Source organism: Trichoplax adhaerens, genomic scaffold (assembly GCF_000150275.1).
Source record: "Trichoplax adhaerens TRIADscaffold_5 genomic scaffold, whole genome shotgun sequence".
In the NCBI taxonomy this organism is placed as follows: Eukaryota; Metazoa; Placozoa; class Uniplacotomia; order Trichoplacea; family Trichoplacidae; genus Trichoplax; species Trichoplax adhaerens.
Window position 1 is genome coordinate 7,245,872 of NW_002060947.1, and position 19,955 is coordinate 7,265,826.

The following is a 19,955-nucleotide window of genomic DNA, read 5'->3' on the forward strand; positions in this document are numbered from 1 at the left end:
TCTCATACTCAAATTCTTGTTGATTTTTAACAAGGATCATATGCTATATTTCAGTAATTTTAATAAATAACTTGTGCTGATGCTAAGTAGCCTTACAATCATTAATAAGTGCAGAATTTCATAGTAAACTGTACACACGATATACGGTATACATAAATGCATCAATTACACCGTATATTGCTACAAACGCAAATAAAAAATCATTTTTAAAACAATCTTAAAAAACTTGGTTATATTACATTACAAAGGTTCAGCAATCCTGACGGATAAAATGTATGTAAATCGATATTATTGATCACTGCTTCCATTTCAAAAGAAGCTATATTTACAATTTAAAGTACTTTACAGGTGTCCAATCTGCAACTTATAGAATCTGTATAAAATCTTTTTATACTAAAAGTATCAAAATGATTTAAGTTTAGTTGAGTATCAGTTATAAACATTCCTTATCTAACAAAAAGTAGGCCTTCGAGTCAGATCATGCCTATGACTGCAGATTGGAACTTTATATTTTAAGTGCGATTCTTTGCAAAAAATTTAATACGCTGACATCACCCTAATGCAATCACCTAGTTTCATGGAACGAATTAGCCCGTTGATATTGGGATCCGTACGTATAGCTAGCTGAAGAATTACTTCTTCCATAGTTTGCAGGGCGATGAGATTGATTATTTTGAAGTGTACTTTCAGAAATAGATTGATGTGTAAAAAAATTTCTCGAGTTTCCTTGATGATTAAATTCGGTCCCTTCAGCCGAATTGGCTGGAATAAGTGGAGCACATGTAGGTGGCGGCGGACTAGGAGGAGTATAGAATTGCCGTTCTTGATAGGGATAATGTGGTTTATCCGAAATTTGCGGCCTTGGCGGCCTAGGTGGTGGTGTTGACGGGATTGTTGTACTAGTCTCGTCTTCGGGATGGCGCGGCTGCTCACACATTTCGCACTTTACCAAACTATAATCATTTAAGTATGTACACCTGCTGCATTTCCATTGTGGAGTAGCTAACGGATAAGAAACAGATATACCAATATTATACGAAAGGGAATCAAAAATTGGCATCAATTACTTACTATACAAGCTATTCCTATGTATGAATGGGTATATATATAATCTAAATGTTAATATTAGTATCGCAGCGCCAGTAAATTGCCGTTACCATCAATACCCTAGAATTGTTTAATAAATAGCGAAATTTTAAACATACTTGGCCTATCACTTAATAATCTAATTGATCGCTGCAGAGAATCGATGTCTTCTTTCAATATGTCAATATTCTTTGCCTGAAAATTAAATAAGACAGCAAATAGAAGAAAGTTAATATCCTACTTAAAGACTTAGTCGTACTAGATCATCCAGATTTATGACAGACTAGATGAAGGCAAAATACGTTATCCAGCAGACTTTTATACAGTACCACACATTATACATGAATTGAAATGTTCAAATAATTTCAGTCAATACACTGAATAAGATCAATGTCAGAATTAATTATAGTTCCAATCAACACATTTATCGTTATGACTATATGTATCGTTACATATGAAATTTTTCTTTTTTGTGATAAAGCATAATAACAATATTTGCCGTAAAGTACACTATAAATATTGACAGACATACAGTGCAACATATTAAAATCATAAATCTTAGGCATTATTCAAGTAAAGATGGATTCCTATTACTTATTGATAAATAACTTAAAGAGATTGATGAAGGAAAATAGAAATTCTTACTAGAGCCTTAGCTCTTTCATTCGATAATTGGAGTTTTTGCTGTTTTTCTTCAATAGCAATTTTCAGTTGTTGTAATTCTTCTTCCTTCCTTTCGATGCGCTGTTGTATAATGAACAGTCGTTAGTAAAACAAACCTAAACTAAATCTCATACTAAGTATGCCATCGATGTAGACATTACTCACCTTTTTGGTAACATTTAAGCTAAAGAGCTGGTCTCTGATTCTATCTGTATATCAAATAATGAAAAATTTTACTCAATCTTTAATATCATTATCAAGGCAGGCAGTATCAATGTCTAATTATGATATGAAATAACATTGCTTGTTTATTCTACTGACACAGGCATCTAGATCCTAATGTCTACAGCTGTTGTTTTGAAGTACGACTGATTACTGAAAAACAGTTACTTCAATGACGTTATCTGTACCGGTATAAATAAAGTAATGTAATCTAAAAATTACGCTGTCTTCATACTACCACGAAAACATATTAGCTAATTTATCAATATCGATATGCTCTTGTGATCGTGTCATGATTGCGAAATGATGATAGTATATGTTCTTGCAGGATTTAACTTATAGCTTCAATGTAATTTCCAGAGCAGCTACCGAAGCGCTACTTGTGAAACTAACTCTTATAAGCATCAATAACTATATTTCATTACACTTACGAACAACGCTAATTATCAAAATTCAAAGGTCAGGACATGGTTTACAGGTATATATTGATTACTCTACTACCAACGGTATACTTTCGTTGCAATAATGCTAGTTGGTGATAATTTCTATTGAGATTAAATACATTAAGATAATCTATTTATATCGAAGCAATTGATTTGTAAATCTGTAAAGTATTCTTTAAAACTACTATCCATTGAGAGATAATTCCAATGTTGTAGTATTACTGTATAAGACTAAATTGAAATCTCGTTGCTAAGGAGTAAACTAAAAGCTTAAGATGAATAGGCTACCTACTTTGCGACTGAGCATTCAATGTACCCGATTCGTCTTCACTGGTAGTGCCAGATGTTGCGTTACTCCAAGGACTTCCGTCATCGAAAGGAGATACAGATGGGATAGGGCGCATCGTATCCGATGGTGTCGGTGTTGAGGGTGGTGAACTGATTATCAAAGAATGAGAGAAACTGATATGTAATCTATCAGGCCGAGGAGTTTCAGGATTTGGTGTTGGATCACTTTCATGATCTCCGCTTAAAATTTGACGGCATAATGCTAAATTGTTACCGCTCTGTTTAGTCAAAAAGTTCCAAAAATTAGTGATTACGAAAGCAGTTCTTTGGATAACTTAATATGTTGTTTACAGATGACACAACTATGGGAACTAGTGCATAATATCAATTTTGCCTATTGCATTTTTGCGGCTACATCAAGAATAATGTGAAAGACGAAGCAAGCGCCATTTTATCTAGGATTTCATGGTAGAAGGCGTCAGAACCAGTCAGCCATGCACTACAAAGTACTTACTATCGACTATATTTAGAGTATCGCTAAATGATTCTAATTCTAAAGTTATGTAGCAGCACAAATTGGCATTTATTGTTAATGCAGCATTCAAAACGTGTTTATGTATTCAACTTAAAAAGTTTCTGTCACTTGATATCGTTGTACACTCTTTTAAATATATAGTGTAACTACTATTTACAGCAAATCACTACGTAATAAAAACATATCATTCTGAAGTTCTATATATGCACATATGTAAGGCATAGGCTTCAATTTTATATCTCTATCATAACAAGAAGACGTTCGCTTTTTGTACTATTTCATCGTCATAAATATCTGCACCCAGGGAAAAATATTACAAAAGTATAAAAAGCAGCAATAACTTTTACAGGTTGCATGTCAATCTTGACACTCTGAAATAATTATTTAGTAATTAATCAGCATAACGACATCATGTCCGTCTGTCCACGACTAGACACGGTCCGATTGAGGACATAATCATTTGGGGGGCATCGTATCGCACGATACTGTGAAAGCCATACTAAACTATGGAAAGAAATCTTGCAATAATGAATTCTACGGCGCTTCGAGATTAGAGAAAAAAAGGGATTTTACCATTTTACCATAGAGGAAATATTTTGAAAAGCAATCTTCAAGTATTCCTTCGTGTTTTTACTTTTAAGCTATATTAGTGCTTTTAATTTTATAGCCCAAAACAACCAGACATGCTACTCGATACTACGTAGGCTCAACCGACTGACGTAAAAAATAAAAATAGCAGTTACACAAGGTTTAAGTTATTGATATTTACCTGCTCGTAACAGGCCAAAATCGTTGCTGGATCGACATTAGGAAATTCTTTAATTAGTTGATCGGTTGGGGACAACTCTATCTTCTCGTTTTGCGTATTCTCGCTCGCCATGAAAATAATGTTAATTCAAACAGCACTGTAGTAAACCACAGGACACGAATGGCGTTTGCCCTATATAAGTTATATTCATTATCTCAGTAAAGGTGATAACTCAACATGAGTTGTATGACTGAAGCAGTTGATACTGGAAATTGGAACTGCTAATCGATTCCATTTTGGTAGCTATTATTGTAGTGGTCAATATGCATAGCTAGAGATTTATACTCTATTGCATAGAGCATGAGAAAACATGATTTTGTGACATTCCATGGTTAAACGTATGTGAAATGAGCATGTTTATAAAGTTGTTTTGCTCTTACCTGTGAGTAAATGTTAACACAGCACAAGTGCACTTTGGGTCAGAAAGAGAAGTTGGGAAATTATTCTATATTCACGTTACCACTGCAACAAGTTAGTGGTAGGAGTATGACGGTGTTCAACCAGGCTACTGAAATAGATTGAGGACAAACAGTCTTATGATTGCACGACAGCAAGATCAGTGAGCCTATATAATAGCAAAAAATTCACTTGATTAAAAAACGGTGCTATAGAGTCTATTGGGCAGCTGAAGACACTACTGCTTGTGGTGGTGAAAGTAACGTTCAACATGTTTCTACGGCGTTATGGCGTTATAGAATAGTAAGAACAAACTCAAAGCAGTCGATACAATCGTCAAGAAAGTTTCAAAAGGCGAGCAAACAGATATGACAGTTTGCTATCATGGAACTCACAGTCAGACCATGCATACAAGGAGAGATGACTAACGTTGTATCATAATACTATCAATACGTATGTTTTTGCATCTCGTAGTGGTATTTTCCAACCCTGTTACTGAATTGCATACTGTCCACTAAAGCAAGTACATTTAGCCGTACCTTCCAATTGACTTTGTCGAGACAACAGATAATCCTTGTCGGCAATTTCTTGCAAGAAATTTCAAGGCCCAACTAGTAGAATAAACGCTTGTCCCTAGCTGTAGACGACCACCTTCTCCACACTGATTAATTGATTAAATTATCGATTGAATCATTTATTGAAAAGATTTCCGTGGCTAGTTACAAAAATAAAATCCAATTGCCTACACTACTATGACCCAATTGAGATTGCTTACGGCATAAAACGGGATAATACTGTCAAAAAGTGGAAGACCAGCAATGGGATAGTCTTGAATATAGTACTGTAATTGGGATTTTTTTTCAATAACAAGTGTAAATTTTTCTTTGAAACTCTTTGAAAGTGCAGCTTTTCCTTGTTCACTGCTGGCCCCGAATGGCTATTGTGTTTTTGCTTGTGACGATCGACGGAGATTGTGTTTGGTGGTACGTACACTTGTACAATGTATAGTACGACGATTTGACCACGTCCAGCACCGTATCACGTGACTACTGTTGAGTACGACAGTACAGCATTGCACAATGTACTGTTACTGCACGTCTCGTTTGCGTTCGGTTGTACAGTATGACGCTTCAACCACGTACTACAGTACTAGTATGACGTGAGTCACGTGACTGCGACACTACAGTACAGTATGGCACAGTGCATCTCGTTTTGGATGACGGCGGTACTGGTTGTACAGTATAGTACTGTAAGTGGGTCAGAGATTCAATTGTACAGTACTGTAGTGCCGGTTGGGTGGGTTGACAGTTGATCTGGGCTGTGACGTGCGGTCATTTTTCAGCCACTTTTTGATAACCTTTCCTTCTAGAGTGCTATACACTGTACACTGTACTGTACAGTGGAATCTACGCATTGTACTGTACTGTGGAACAAATACCTTGTAATGATGACATCATGCGTAAAAATAGCTACTAGAAGTTCCACGTTTAAATAACGGAATACTCCTGCAAATAGCATGCTCGATGGATTTGCATTACCCTAAGAAAACTTTAAAAAATGATAAATACGAGCGACAGGCCATTGTTTATACAATAGCATAGGAGTATTGTATGGCTGCTCAAATTATGACAAATATACATATTTTACTGCAGTAGAATGTAACGATCTTATCATAGCTTGTCCCGCAGCCCAACTCTTTCCATGATGAATAACTCTACCTATTGCGCTATGAATTCCATAAGCATCAAGTGATTTTGTACCCATGCCGTTTACATGGGCTATCTTTCGAGTTATCATCCAATGGTACGCCGTAGTAGCAATTTACAAATGAGATACCACATTGGAATGAAAGTTAAATTGATTCACGCTGTGTAATACTCCTAATTCATTACTACAGTACTGTGTTGCCAGCTAGCTTAGCACGCGCACTAGCAGACCGGCTTACATCTCGCACATAGCATCATATAATCATACTGAGATTCGATTTATTTAAGGCTTTATTGATGTCTATGGAACAAATGTATTGCTTTATTCTAATGCTACAGTATAACTGTATAACAAATACCGCTATAGGATCAATACTTGGACAGTTTCCTCATACATACAATAGTACGATATTGTTTGCAATCGAGGTAATGGCGGGTGGATGCAAGTATGTAACTCTACGACTACAGTGTTGCATACTAACATCAATAGGGGACAATTTCTCGACAGAAAGCTCACGCTCAAGACAGCATCATTACATTACATTAAAACAGCGACTAGAGCATAGCCGCTACATTTACTCATACGAGTCATTACCGAAAGATTGTAAATACCTTAAACCATACGAATGTTGCATATTGTACAAATGAATACGTATATTCGCGTATAATCCTACATGAAAATATTCCTTTTGGAGGTGTCAGTACAACCCATGCTAATAAATTTTCATTGTCAATAGAAGAAGATTCGGTATACTGTACTAGTTAGAAAATTTATCTATACAATTTTTACTCTATTCTTTCCTAAATTACTATACGTACATTATCTTGCACAGATTTTTAGTCTAATGAAAACGTAAAATAAGCGTATCAATAAAAGATATCAAAGTGTTTTTAATCCATTTTGTACACATATCTTGTATAATATTTATGCCTTAAATAATTTTCAAATGATACAGTAGGATCATATCTTATAAATGATCCATTCCGGCGCTAATTAGAGATTAATTGATCTTGTAATCACTGTAGAAAAGTACATTGTATGCCTTTATGAGTTGATTCTCCTGCAAAAGAAAAGCGTTAGGGTCACCTAAAATATTAACCCGAGCGATTAAGTTACATCGATTATAATGAAACTTACCCAATAGAGGTATTTATAGGTTATAGAACGATCGCAAAGTTATTTCGTGATTTTCCTGTTCTTACATTGGTTTTAGGGAAACTACATTCATAATAGGATCGATCATAACGGTGACTATTAAACTTTTGAATTAAACTTGTAGAAAATGAAATACCTGCTACATTTCGGGTTTTCAACTTGTAGTTGAAATACTTTATAGCTTAACTTTCGGCTAGAATGGCTAAATAAATTGATAAATCCCAAAGATTCGAATATCTGATGTAGCAATTTATCATCTAAATATCTTGAATTGGTCACACACGCTACAGGGACAATAAACTGGACCAAAATAATCCGCCAATGTATTAGAACCAAATCATGTTATGTTGTGATATTTATGTTGAAATTACAGATAACAGTTATAATATTGTACTACTATAAAAAAAATAAATTTGACAGAATAACTAGAATTCAATTTAAAGATCTTACAAAGACATAGCCACCGAGCCTGCACAGTTTACGGCACTTTTTTAACATATTTCCTAGTAAGATTTCAAATGTTAAACAGGAATGATCATATACCCATCATAATGTTTAATAGTTAGGTACTAACAAGGGACAAACAATCTTTCTAAAATCTCACTTAAAAGTAATCTGTTGGATACCTCTTTCTGCAGCATTACCAATAAAATTTATAACCAGGCTTAGTATAATCACCTCGAATTTCTTACTTTCCTAAATGTTATAACATTGAGTCATGAATGGCTTAGTGATTGTTGTATGAATAGTAGAGGTCAGTACTAAGTTTCTGTAGTAACACTGTAGAGTTAAACGAAGATGTTACTCTAATGCTGCAATCAATTACAAAGGTTAGGAAATCTATTAGAAATTTAATTGTTATACTGGCATTAAAAATCACCGTAAATGTTAGGAAATCAGCTTTCTGAACAGACTGATCACAGGGATTTATGTCAATGGCTGTGCAGTCTATCCAAGACTTTTGATTAACATAATTATCTTGCAAAGCACCAACATCGAGCAGCTTTAGACGTTCGTCCTGATGATAAATTAATAGTTCATTGTAATCAAACAATGTAGTAGCCAAGAAAAGAAGATGCATGATGCAATGTAAAGTAATCTCATCGCTAGTTTATATTCACAGCATTGTTATATATTGACCTTTGTAGATGGACGTATTGTTAGTTTATTCATTTGCTTTAGAATCCATTTAGAGGTATTTTGTTGGCCGTGGTGTTCTTCTCCTAATTTTGAGGCAGTCTGATAGGCCTGAAATCCGCCACACTAATAGTATTAATGGCATAGTAAGGACGAAGTGAGTCAATGAATATGAGCTGCATCAATGATAAACCAGTAAACAAGGTCCCAAATTTGTTGGTAAATCATTATCAACATATTTAAAAACAATATAATTTGAAATCGTTCATCCAATGAATATAGCACCGGCAATAATTGCCTACTGGATACAAAGTAAGGCTAGTCAATATAGCAGCATTAAACCAGTTAAGTAGAACTACCTCAATAAGCGTTTTCTTCAGATCGCTCAACTTCGTTCTTTGCTCTGCGCTACTGATGCTGGTATCGCTCTTGACTTTATCCATCATTTTCATTAAATTATGAATTTTTGATATTAACTGGCCATCTTTTCGAATTTGGTAGCTAAGAGAATGGTAAACAATAGAATAGCTTAGCTATTACAACATTATACTGCAAATTTATTAATTTGTTTTTCTACAAATCAAGAACTGAAACAATCATAACATTGAGATTTTGTAAAGATTCAATTGGCCAATACTCCGTTCTGTACAGTACAGATACTGTACACTTGTGCAGTGAAGTCATTTTATTGACTTTATTTTTCCAAATTCTCTCACGAGCTAATGAGAAAACTTGAGCATGCTGCAGTCAGGTCCATACAAAGCAGTTGCATTTACTCTACTGGTAGAGTGAAGTACTACCAAAGCAGTTAGTAAACGAAGGGATAATTTCTGTACAGAAATACCTATATTAATCACTATTTAATCAGGGACTACTAAAAGGAGAGACATCACCAATTTGCTCTTGAACGGTCGATTTCTGTCTCTCTCTTATAGAGTAATCCCTGATTTAATAATCATGCTGATAGACCAAGCGTTGCTGTAAGGCAGTAGACTACTAGCTAGCATATCAACTATGCGAATGGAACCATTGCAGCTGCACAATTCCGCAATGAGGTATCTGCATCAACTCCTGCATCACCATATCAGGCCAATAGTACAAGAGCTCAAAAAAAGGTCATAACCAACCTAGATTCGGTAATAGGTCTTGCATTCTTTTTCTTTTTTCTCTTTTTCCATTTCTTCTTCTTATTATTGGTAGTATCCATGGCTGGTGCTTTCATCCACACCTTCAACCACGAAATCAGGCTGACGTTATTTGGCTCTACAGTACAGTACTTTGATGTAATCATCGAGTAGTCTTAGTACTGTAGACTGTAGACTGTTGGCCGTACTGCACAGTGTACTGTACAGTACAGCACTTACAATGCATAGTACCGTATTGTAGAGTGCACTGTACTCTACTGTGCTGTACAGTGTACAGTGTACAGTACAGTCAATGAACTCAGATATACTGTACACTGTACACTGTACCAGAATGTGTACTGAACACTGGAAAGTAGAGTAGGCCCATAAAAATCGATCTACTGTACTGTCTGTATTGCGTTACTGTGCTATATTTTAAGCCAGTAACGCAAAAGAACATCGATCTGTCAATGCTCCAAAAGCAATACATAAAAATGAAAAGAAATCAGGCAAATAGAATAAAGTGATTACGACAACAGAACTAAAACAACGGTCCCACAATTACCTACTACAGTTACAGTCTAGTATATTGCAGTAATTGCACCGAGGGTTGCACCAGGGGCTACTCAAAATTCCACTCTAGAGGCAGAGGTGAAATCTTACGTTTTGGACTGACGGACATCAGTCTGAACAGGCTCTAGTTCTGACAATACTCATCTGCTATTAAAGGTATCTAGAAATTGATGACACTGTTCCGAGCGCAGCACTCACTAGAGATCTGCCAGGGATTACTCGAGTAGTCTCTGGATCAGCTGACGATTACTAAATAAAGCTGAAAGATATTCTTAGTGCATGGAGTAGGAGAATAAGAAGACTTTGACTTTCTATCATAGCAGCCTTCATTAAAGAATGGCGAGATCTTAGTGTACACTGTACAGTATCAAGTGTACACTATTGTATCAGTATCAACACAGCGAATAAACCAAGACAGAGAAAAGCACCCTGAGTTCGCAATCGAGCTAAATATAAATGGTGATAGGTTGCCATAGCGACCAAGACAATATTGATTGTTCTCAGAATGGATCGGCGAACATGGCTAGAGATGAGCTCGAACAACGTTGATTTTAATATGGATAACTATCGAGAAGTTGAGGAGGATATAGGTGAGCGTATATTAAAGGCTGATGATCCCATTTATATTGATAGAGAATCACTATCATCAGTCATTATACTTGCAGTCAGTAAAGCAAAACGTGAAGGGCAAAATCTTCCAACTCTGATAAGATAATATTATTATAGAATATCATCATCAAGCTGGTTGGCTAATTATCGAATAAAGTAATCCTGATAGTAGTCTACTTGAGAGGTAAACACCGCAATCGCTAAACCTATGCCAAAGACAGCGATGACAGAAATTTTTACAAGTTGTTTGCCGTGCCTTGGTAGGAGTAATGGATCCAATAAGAAAAGGTAAGGCGCAATAGATGATCGCTATTTAAAATCATCGAAGGAATGGAACAATACTGCCGTTGACAAACTGACGCTATACTTTTACCATCATATCATACTAAATTAAGCCTACATGATCATATCCACTTGATGAGTATAGCAGCATCCAAATAAATAAATTATCCGAGTGAATAGATGATACTTCTTTCACAAATGGTTATCTTATAAATTGGACAATATCCTCTTTGGATAATATATTCATTACTGCAGTGATACTCTTTCAAAGCTAATGTTACGATTAATATTGCCATCATTTCTAGTGAAATCACTCTGCTAACGGTAGGACTAGATGGTGCTGGTAAATCAACTATTCTACGATGCTTGCAAGGAGGTATGTGTGTGATCGTATATTTTTGGCAAATTCAAATATACATAAAAGGCGTACACTTTTACATGTCTACTTGATTTCAATAATGTAAAATTATCTATTCTACTTTAGTAATAAGATATTTAATTCTGTACCCAGTTTTAAATTGATTTGAAATTGAATCGGAAAAGAGGCTATATCAAAATTACTTTTTTTGAAGCACGTATCTATTTATCATGTCATTGCTATCAACATAATTGCGTAGTGCATCGATGTCGAGGTGGAATATGCGATAGTGCTGTAGTAAATAGCACGAGAAAGTATGTCTTAAATTAGATTATTTTTATGTATACATCCCTGGCTATTAATTAAGATAGAGTAACAATACGTTATGAGACGGTATGCGACATCGATGATTGGTAATAAGAAGATGAAAGGAATACAGCTATATCATAAGTATATAAAAACTGTCTTTCCCACGATCGCATTGTTGAGCAGTAAAATTAGATGAAACTACAATGTTTCCATTAACACTATAAATCGTTGATTTGGATTTAGACATTTTGCTATCAAGAAGAGCGTGATAGCTTTCATCTGATATAAATGAAAGTCATGCGAAATAAACTCCCATAGACTAGTGTCCTGTTATACATATTTTTAGAATGTCAGCATAGAAACAATTTAATTTCGATCGTATCATTACAAATAGACCTGTAATCTCTATTCTCAAGCAGTAGATTTTTCGTGACTGCCGCATGATATTTATCAGTTAATAAACAGAAATTGTTATTATTTAGCACATCATCTTATTTTTTTATGTTTAAAATTATTCTTTAGAAAGCATTGAAGGAGTTTCTACCACAGTAGGATTTAATAACTTTTCACTGCAATTGTATGGACGTAAAATTATAACTTATGACGTCGGCGGTGGGCCGAGAATTCGTGGTATCTGGAAGAATTACTATCATGATGTAAGTAAATCAATTTATTTTCAGAACTTTATTGGCTAGTAAAGCAGTAATTGATAAAAAGCTTAAAAAAAGCATATATTTACTGTAGAATTAATCTATATTTATTACTAGAGAAAAAAATCTGAAGGTAAATACGTACTAGCGACTCAATTTTTTTGTCATTTACGACCAAAACGTTTATATAATGCTATTAATACAGTACAATCGACTGTAATATATTGTTATAGAGATAAATAGCGTTTTTATTTCTTATAATTATATATTCTAGGTTCATGGTATCATTTATGTAGTCGATGCAAGTGATCATAACAAATTAGAAGAAAATCTAGAAGTACTAGAAGAAGTTGTCAAACATGATAAATCAAAAGGAAAACCCATCTTGGTGTTAGCTAATAAACAAGATATACCCAATGCTATAGACAAGGAAAGATTAGTCAAACAGCTACAACTTCATTCGTTACTAACAAATAACCAAAATCCATATCGAGTGGTGAGTCAAAATCTCCTCGCATTTCTAGCTTTATATCGATGCTCTTTACAAAATTGTGTGCAGTTTTTGTAATGAATTCATTAATGGCAAACTTTAAACTAGAATTTTCCGAAATTGCAACTTAATAAAGATTACCGTAATGTTTTTGTTGTATGAAGATTGATTTCCGTTGCTCTTGCAGGGCTATAGAAATAATTACGTTTTTCATATCCATATTATGATTTTACCGCTATTGTACCGTAGGCAGTCATCGCATTCTAAATCTTTTATTGTAAATATCTATTGCAATAATATCCAATAGCAAAATTTACTGTTTTAATATGAAGAAGTGTGTTCCGGTTATTGATGTCAGACTTGAAAGAGTGTATAGATTGTCGGTTTATTGTCAAATTAATATAGAGTCTAACATATTCTAATCGTCTATAGATGAGTTGATCATCAAACTCTGCTATACATTACTATACTGCAAACCAGATGGAGTAGAAGTAGCCTAGAGAATAAATGATATACATGATACAATAGCTTTCATATTGTAGCAAGTTTTTACGTAATGCATATATTAACACTTAGTCTTTGCGATATTATTATAATTTCGCTTATTTATATTCAAGATCGCACTTGCTGTAAAATTGATTTTTGGAAATTTAGTCTACACCTTATTAATAAGTATTTAGAAAAATTCAATTGAAACAACTCCTTTCGCCATGTTAGTATGTGGCATCAGTGAAATGTTAAAAAATACGCTGATAGTTTACTCATTCGGTCTAAATTCACGTACTTTCCTCTATCCCTTTTCCAAAACAAATTTCTAGGAAGGATGTATAGCTCATAAGGGAACTGGATCTAAGACGGATAAATCTATTAAAATAGGTAAGTACTATTACAGCCAACATCATTTACTACTAATATCCTATAAGGAAGAAAAGGGAAAGTTACAGTAGTGGACAAAAGAGACTGATAGTGCAGCTGTTATCTGCCAATTAATTTAATAATCTATGGTATTAGTTGAGGATAAATTAAAAGTCTATAACGTACTGTGAGTACGCTTGCTCTGTCTTTAAATGCTGTTTTTCATACTATTTTCTATCCATGAATTTCTTATAGGATTTAAATGGTTAATTGATACCATCGGTAAGAGTGATGCCTTAATGAAAAGAGTAGCAAAAGATATTGCTAATCAAGTAAGTAAAGAATGACTTTAACAAAATTTGATCTAATCTTTAAAATTTAAGACGTTTTAGTACTATATCAAAATTTGGACTATTCATTATGATATATAGTTTTAATTTGCTTCCAATTTTTTTGCTTGAAAGCTTTTTCTCAATTGACAAATATCCTACACTGGGATTGAAATACGTACCCTAATTACAATATCCTAATTATAGTACTAGATCTACATAATTTATAATCCTTCACAAAACATCCTCAAAAGCTTACCTTGTGATAAAAAGCGTATTTGAATTAATAGATTAGGTTGTTCTCAATCAATTAGTACGACATTCCGTTTATAATTTCCTTGGGAATTATTAGTAACCATTACCATTTACATTATTTCCGCTGGAGTAAATTGCCGTACTTTCTATATAAAGATTTTTAGTAGATTTACTAACTCTGAAAAAAGCACATACCAATCTTTCTTTCGTAGCCACTGTTTGAACTTTAATCATGATTCTACTGTAGCAGCAGTGAAAAGACTAATTATTCCAGCGTTGTTAGAGTATTCTTTATTATGTCAGTTTGAAATTTAGATTTGGTTCAGAGATAGTTACTATATAGCTACCGTCATAACTACATATACATCAATGTTGATAAGATAGCGGCAAACATGCAATTACCCGTAATCGTAGAGGATATATGTCAAACTTTTGTCCTAGGTTAAAGTTTGTGCCTTGTTACAAGAGCACTAGTAACATACGACTTGGGCCACTTATTTCTAGCCCATTCGACAAAAGCTTAGCCAATTAAATTTTAAACATGTCGGTAAAACACTTGATAAATATAACAGCTTATGCAATGTTATTTACGTAATTGCTATTAGAAAGAGATTGATGATCGAGAAAATAAGGAAAGACGAGCTAGAGCAAGAGCACGCCGAGAAAAAGAGTAAGTTTTTATCTAGTGTTGTACTATATTTATGGAAATGGGGTTCAAGAATAAATCTTAGCAATATACAATATATATATATATATAATACTATATTATAGCTTACATTGCACTTTAATACTAAATACTATGTTATGATTGTATTTTCTCTAATAGGGAACGTGAGAGTCAAAATCGCGATCAAGTTGATGTAACACAATCTGGCGATCCATTTAAGCGCGTTGTGGTCACAGGAGTGAGTTGATTAATAATTATAATAGGACATTTCATTTCCAGAAAACCTTCATTTTTTGCGTTCTTTTTGCAATTATTGAGGACAGATGAATGACTTTAAATTATTTATTGCTATCAGAACGAAATGTATATCGGCGATGATAAAATTGAAGGTAAAAAAGGGAAAAAGAGTAAGAAAAGCAATAGAGTGTCTGCAGATCCGGAATCACCATCGAATAATCGTCACATTAATAGCCACAGGTTTAGAAATAACAGCGACGACGACGATGATGAAGATGATGATCTTGTTATAACGGGAAACAGTAGTAAAAATATCCGTAATAATAATATTAACGTACAGCCACCAAGGGGAGCAACAAACAGAAAGGAAAAAGCAGACTATTCCGATAGTGATTCAGATGATGATACCATAGCAGTTGGAAAGGTACATCAACAATATAATTTAACTCATATTGTAGTTGTATTCACATTTTCTGAACTATATTAGCAGCTAATTAAGCAAATGTGTATTTTATTAATGTTAAATAATTACAATTGCTAACGATTATATATGCTTTTCGAAATAAAAATTGATAGAGCTATCATACACGTCAAGAAGTGACAACAAAGAAGGCTAAAAGTAGCATCCGTCGATCATATGGTGGAAGTGAAAGTAGCGATGAAGAAGTTGATAGCGATGTCCATATTAATAATAATAGATCATATAAAAAAATAGAAGAAAGGAAAGTAGATAGAGAAAGACTAACGGGAGACAGACTGAATAAATTAACACGATCTGATGAAATTGATGAAGATGATGATGACGACGATATTGTTACTACAAGGAAACATATTTCTTCTAAACATCGACATGATAATAATGATGGTATTGCACGTGATAATCAAGTAAATATTAAAAAGAATGGTAAAAATCGCAACAAGCAAAAAAAGAAAGGAAAAGGAAATAAAATTGCGCCTATTGGTTCTGACTTGTATCAAGACGAGACTCACAGTATGTTATCCGAAGGTAATCCATGGAATAAGTCCGTCGATTCAGCTCTCAGCGATTCTAGGCCAAGAAGGCTGAAACCTTTAGATTTATCTGGTGGTAATAAATCAAGAGCATTTCGTGGTCAGCCAACAAATACAAACACATCTGTTGGAGATGAGGTAAAATAGTAGTTACCGCACTATTATAATTGGTCAAGCAAATATCCATTTGCTCGAGTAGTCTATTTAAGGGGTATTGATATTAATCAAGTATACTTTTCATTTATAGATGGATCTTACATCGAATTGGAGAACTAAGCCTAATGCAGAAGAAGATGATATTGTTATGTAATGCAAGACGTACTATCATACCTAGATGAAATGCTTGTATTTCTAACATGCACATAAGAATCAATATTATATAAAAAAGAAACAGTCGATATTAATCTCATAATATCGAAAATTTTTTAATAAGAATTTATTATACGAATATCATGCCACCTTTAAATATTTTGATCATCATGTATATTTCATTATTCCGCTGACTTTTTTAAACATTTCCTGAGTAGTATAGACAGATCTGATGAACAAGGATTACCATTGTCTTAACTATAATTCAATTTTATTTATAACGTTATTTAATAAGTACTCAGGCTCATGTTTTAATTATGGACTAAAGTTCACTCTTTATGAGTTAGAATTAGTTAGCTAATAATATAGCAATGAAAAAGCCGTATTCGTTTCAACTTTTTTTATTTTATACTTTCTTTTGAATGTGGTGCAAATGCAATGGATATAAAAGATGTTGAACTGATCAACAACATTTTTTCGTGAAGATAAAGTTATACATTATCTTAATTACTTATCTTGATCATACCTTCTATTGCTCATACACTAGTTGCAATTGCTAAAACCGACAGTGCCATAATGAATGATCAAACAAATATCAATGTTCAGTTAGTAACAAAATTCAGACAAGATTATCCATTCAAATATTATTTGAAGAAATAATCACTATGATAACTTATAATCAGATTTTCTTTTATTATCCATGTGTTGTGGGATATGCTACATGTAGCCAGCAATTTGTAAACTCCCACTATTATTTTGACGACACTTGCGCATGTATTATACTGCACGAAAAATTTTAAAATTTATAAACTTTTAATACTGGATTATTATTTCATCGCTAAAAGTTATGCCTATGTATTATACTTGTACGTTCCTAACTGTATATAAGATCTTTTCAAAGGATGTATTTGTACAGGGTTTTCTATAGTAATATGCAAACTGTCTGTCGATATTACCAAAGTTAGTGTCAACCAATTCAGTGCGATATATTGCACGTACAAGAACGCTCTGATGTGAAAATAAAATATATAAAATTATCGTCATACGCGTATGATCATTGATAGTGCTTGACGTGAATCTGCTTTAATCATTACGAATAAGCATCATTGCTTACGTGTCATTTAAAATTTACGGACTCTTCAGTGCATGTTGAAAGAAAAGGCGAAAATTTTTTGGAAAGTTGCTCTTTATTCCAAAAGTTATTTAGCGACATTACATCTATTCCGTTTATGACAGTAAAATAACTGTCAAAAGTGATTATACTACACCAAGATACGTCACTTCCAGCACATTGAATGAAATCATGATGAAATGAACTTAAAATAATTATGTTCGTTCGAGGTGTAAACTCGTATATATATATATTTAGCGATGATTACCAAAAATTAAGATGATACTGTTCATATCATATTTAAATTATACAATTGTGAATTCAGTAAATCAGTTCGGTACCTAATGAAATACTTCCATCATATGACAATGATAAAACTAAAACTGCAGTTGTAACGGACATTACCTATCAGCGTATGTATAAATTATATAATTTATTCCATCATCACGTTATCGCTTTGTTGCTTTCGTTCAGGACTAATGACAATTAAAATGCTAAAAACGAATTGGGATGTACAATTTGAAAGAATTCGACATACTTTAATAGTTATGTTTAGTAAAAACTATCAGCAAATAATAATAATATATTTATTTAGCACGCATTTTAATCCCACACGCTCTATTAGTAACAAATATTATTTAAAGATAATTGATGCCAATCCATTTGTCGATTATGGGCACTGGCTAATAAAACATGGAACTCATTATAAATATCCAAAAGGAATCGTAGTTGCTTTATCTCTCATGTTATTCTTTGTTGATGTTTGCAGAATAACAACTACGTTTGAAATCCACGTAATAAGCCGTATGAATAACATAATAAAAGCGAATGATTACCAAGACTAATTCGAGTCATATTATACAAATTCTACTATGCGAGATTAAAACTTGCGCAAATTCTAGAAAATAGTCTAAAATACTGTATTACGTGCATATTTCGGTTTAAATCTTAGCTCAAGGTCAATGCCAATGATGCATTTTTTTCAAATACATGATTGGCAGTTTCTACCAATCGTTTAAAACCTACACATAAAGTGGATTTAAAGTCCAGATGATTTGATAAATTTGATAATATGGTACAATTTTAGCGCCGGACCTAACTTTAATCCCATGTAATTCATTAATATTTCCCGCTCCAAAAGCAGCAAAGCTTTCCCATCAATTTCCTAGAAAAATTAAGATATGAGGTTATGTCCTCATACTGTGAGACGTAGACAACATAATGTTAACTATAACAAATAGTAGCTCACGTTATCGGAGAATAAACGAGCATAGTCCAACATTTCGGTTTGGATTATAAAATTAGCAACATCTTGAACACTCCAGTTGCAGACTGTGCCATGAATATTGCAATACTCTTCTAACATTATCCTTAAAGGCTTTCGAGATGAGAACGAACTTGACATACTAGTAAAGTTAAGCGATCCTACGTGATTTGGTGGTTGAGTCGATCCTTGACTTTGAGAAGCTATACTTCTAGGTGGTGGATTTTTTTCAGTTAATGACATAGTTGGTGCTATTTGAATGTTTTCTTTTTCTTTTTTTGGGACGACAGGTTGGCGTACTTTTTGAGTTAAAAATGCTAAAGTAAAGATTAGAGAACAATTTATAGCTATTGCAAACCTTGCTTCATATTTTTATTCCATAGAGTTAAGTAGTAATTACTCAGCACATCTTACAATAATTTTAAGTAATGTAAGACCATAATAAAAATTGCCGTTTTACCTGGCATCCGTAAATCGGGTCTAAAGTCAGTAGTTGTTCTAGGTGGAGTGGGCTGTAATTGTTTGTTGGACGTAGCTACGGTACTACTTTCTGATGTGATGGAAAAATAATACTTTAGGTTTTGTAATGTTCTCAGTCATCAACTATCACTAATATATCAAATGAAAGCCTTTGAAATCGTAGCAGATCATAAAACATTACCTGCTTCCATTGTATTGAATACTCTTTTAGAATCATCTATTACGGATTCAACATAAGAAAAGCTATAAATAATGCCTTTACAGTACCGTACGAGCATTTTTTTAAATTATTTCAATTACCTTCGTTGGATGAATCGCTATCCATTCCTCTTTTTAACGAAGCACGAATTCGCAATAAATCAGGGCAGTGAAGTTTATCTTGTAGATTTAATATAACTGATTGCAAAGAGGCTACAGTATTTACTGTGGGAAGGCTACAGCGAAAGCTAATATCACTAGTAATTCTAAATTTACAGACTTCATGACTATCATCTTCTTTAATAAGATTTATTATTTTCATCGGATTTGTAGCAATGCTAACAAAGCCCTGCACAATTTGATGTAAAACTTGTTGAGCATCAGCAGGCCCAAACTGGGATGTT

The 19,955-nt window shown here is 33.6% G+C and overlaps 3 protein-coding genes across 3 annotated transcripts; 1 reads left to right on the forward strand and 2 right to left on the reverse strand.

The window, feature by feature from the left end:
• Positions 1-565: 565 nt before the first annotated feature.
• TRIADDRAFT_56861 (uncharacterized protein) lies at positions 566-4,117 on the reverse strand (the record flags this gene model as incomplete). Its single annotated transcript, XM_002113031.1, has 6 exons — positions 566-1,002; positions 1,206-1,281; positions 1,732-1,830; positions 1,915-1,958; positions 2,707-2,980; positions 4,007-4,117. 6 exons carry the CDS (start codon positions 4,115-4,117, stop codon positions 566-568), a joined length of 1,041 nt encoding a protein of 346 aa, XP_002113067.1.
• Positions 4,118-7,903: 3,786 nt separating this feature from the next.
• TRIADDRAFT_56862 (uncharacterized protein) lies at positions 7,904-9,647 on the reverse strand (the record flags this gene model as incomplete). Its single annotated transcript, XM_002113032.1, has 5 exons — positions 7,904-7,999; positions 8,184-8,321; positions 8,444-8,566; positions 8,800-8,941; positions 9,568-9,647. The coding sequence occupies 5 exons, from the start codon at positions 9,645-9,647 to the stop codon at positions 7,904-7,906; spliced, it is 579 nt and encodes a 192-aa protein (XP_002113068.1).
• Positions 9,648-11,328: 1,681 nt separating this feature from the next.
• On the forward strand, positions 11,329-12,811 carry TRIADDRAFT_17057 (uncharacterized protein; the record flags this gene model as incomplete). Its single annotated transcript, XM_002112608.1, has 3 exons — positions 11,329-11,408; positions 12,222-12,351; positions 12,620-12,811. Coding segments are annotated over 3 exons (402 nt in total), but the record flags the coding sequence as incomplete, so codon positions are not given.
• Positions 12,812-19,955: the final 7,144 nt, after the last annotated feature.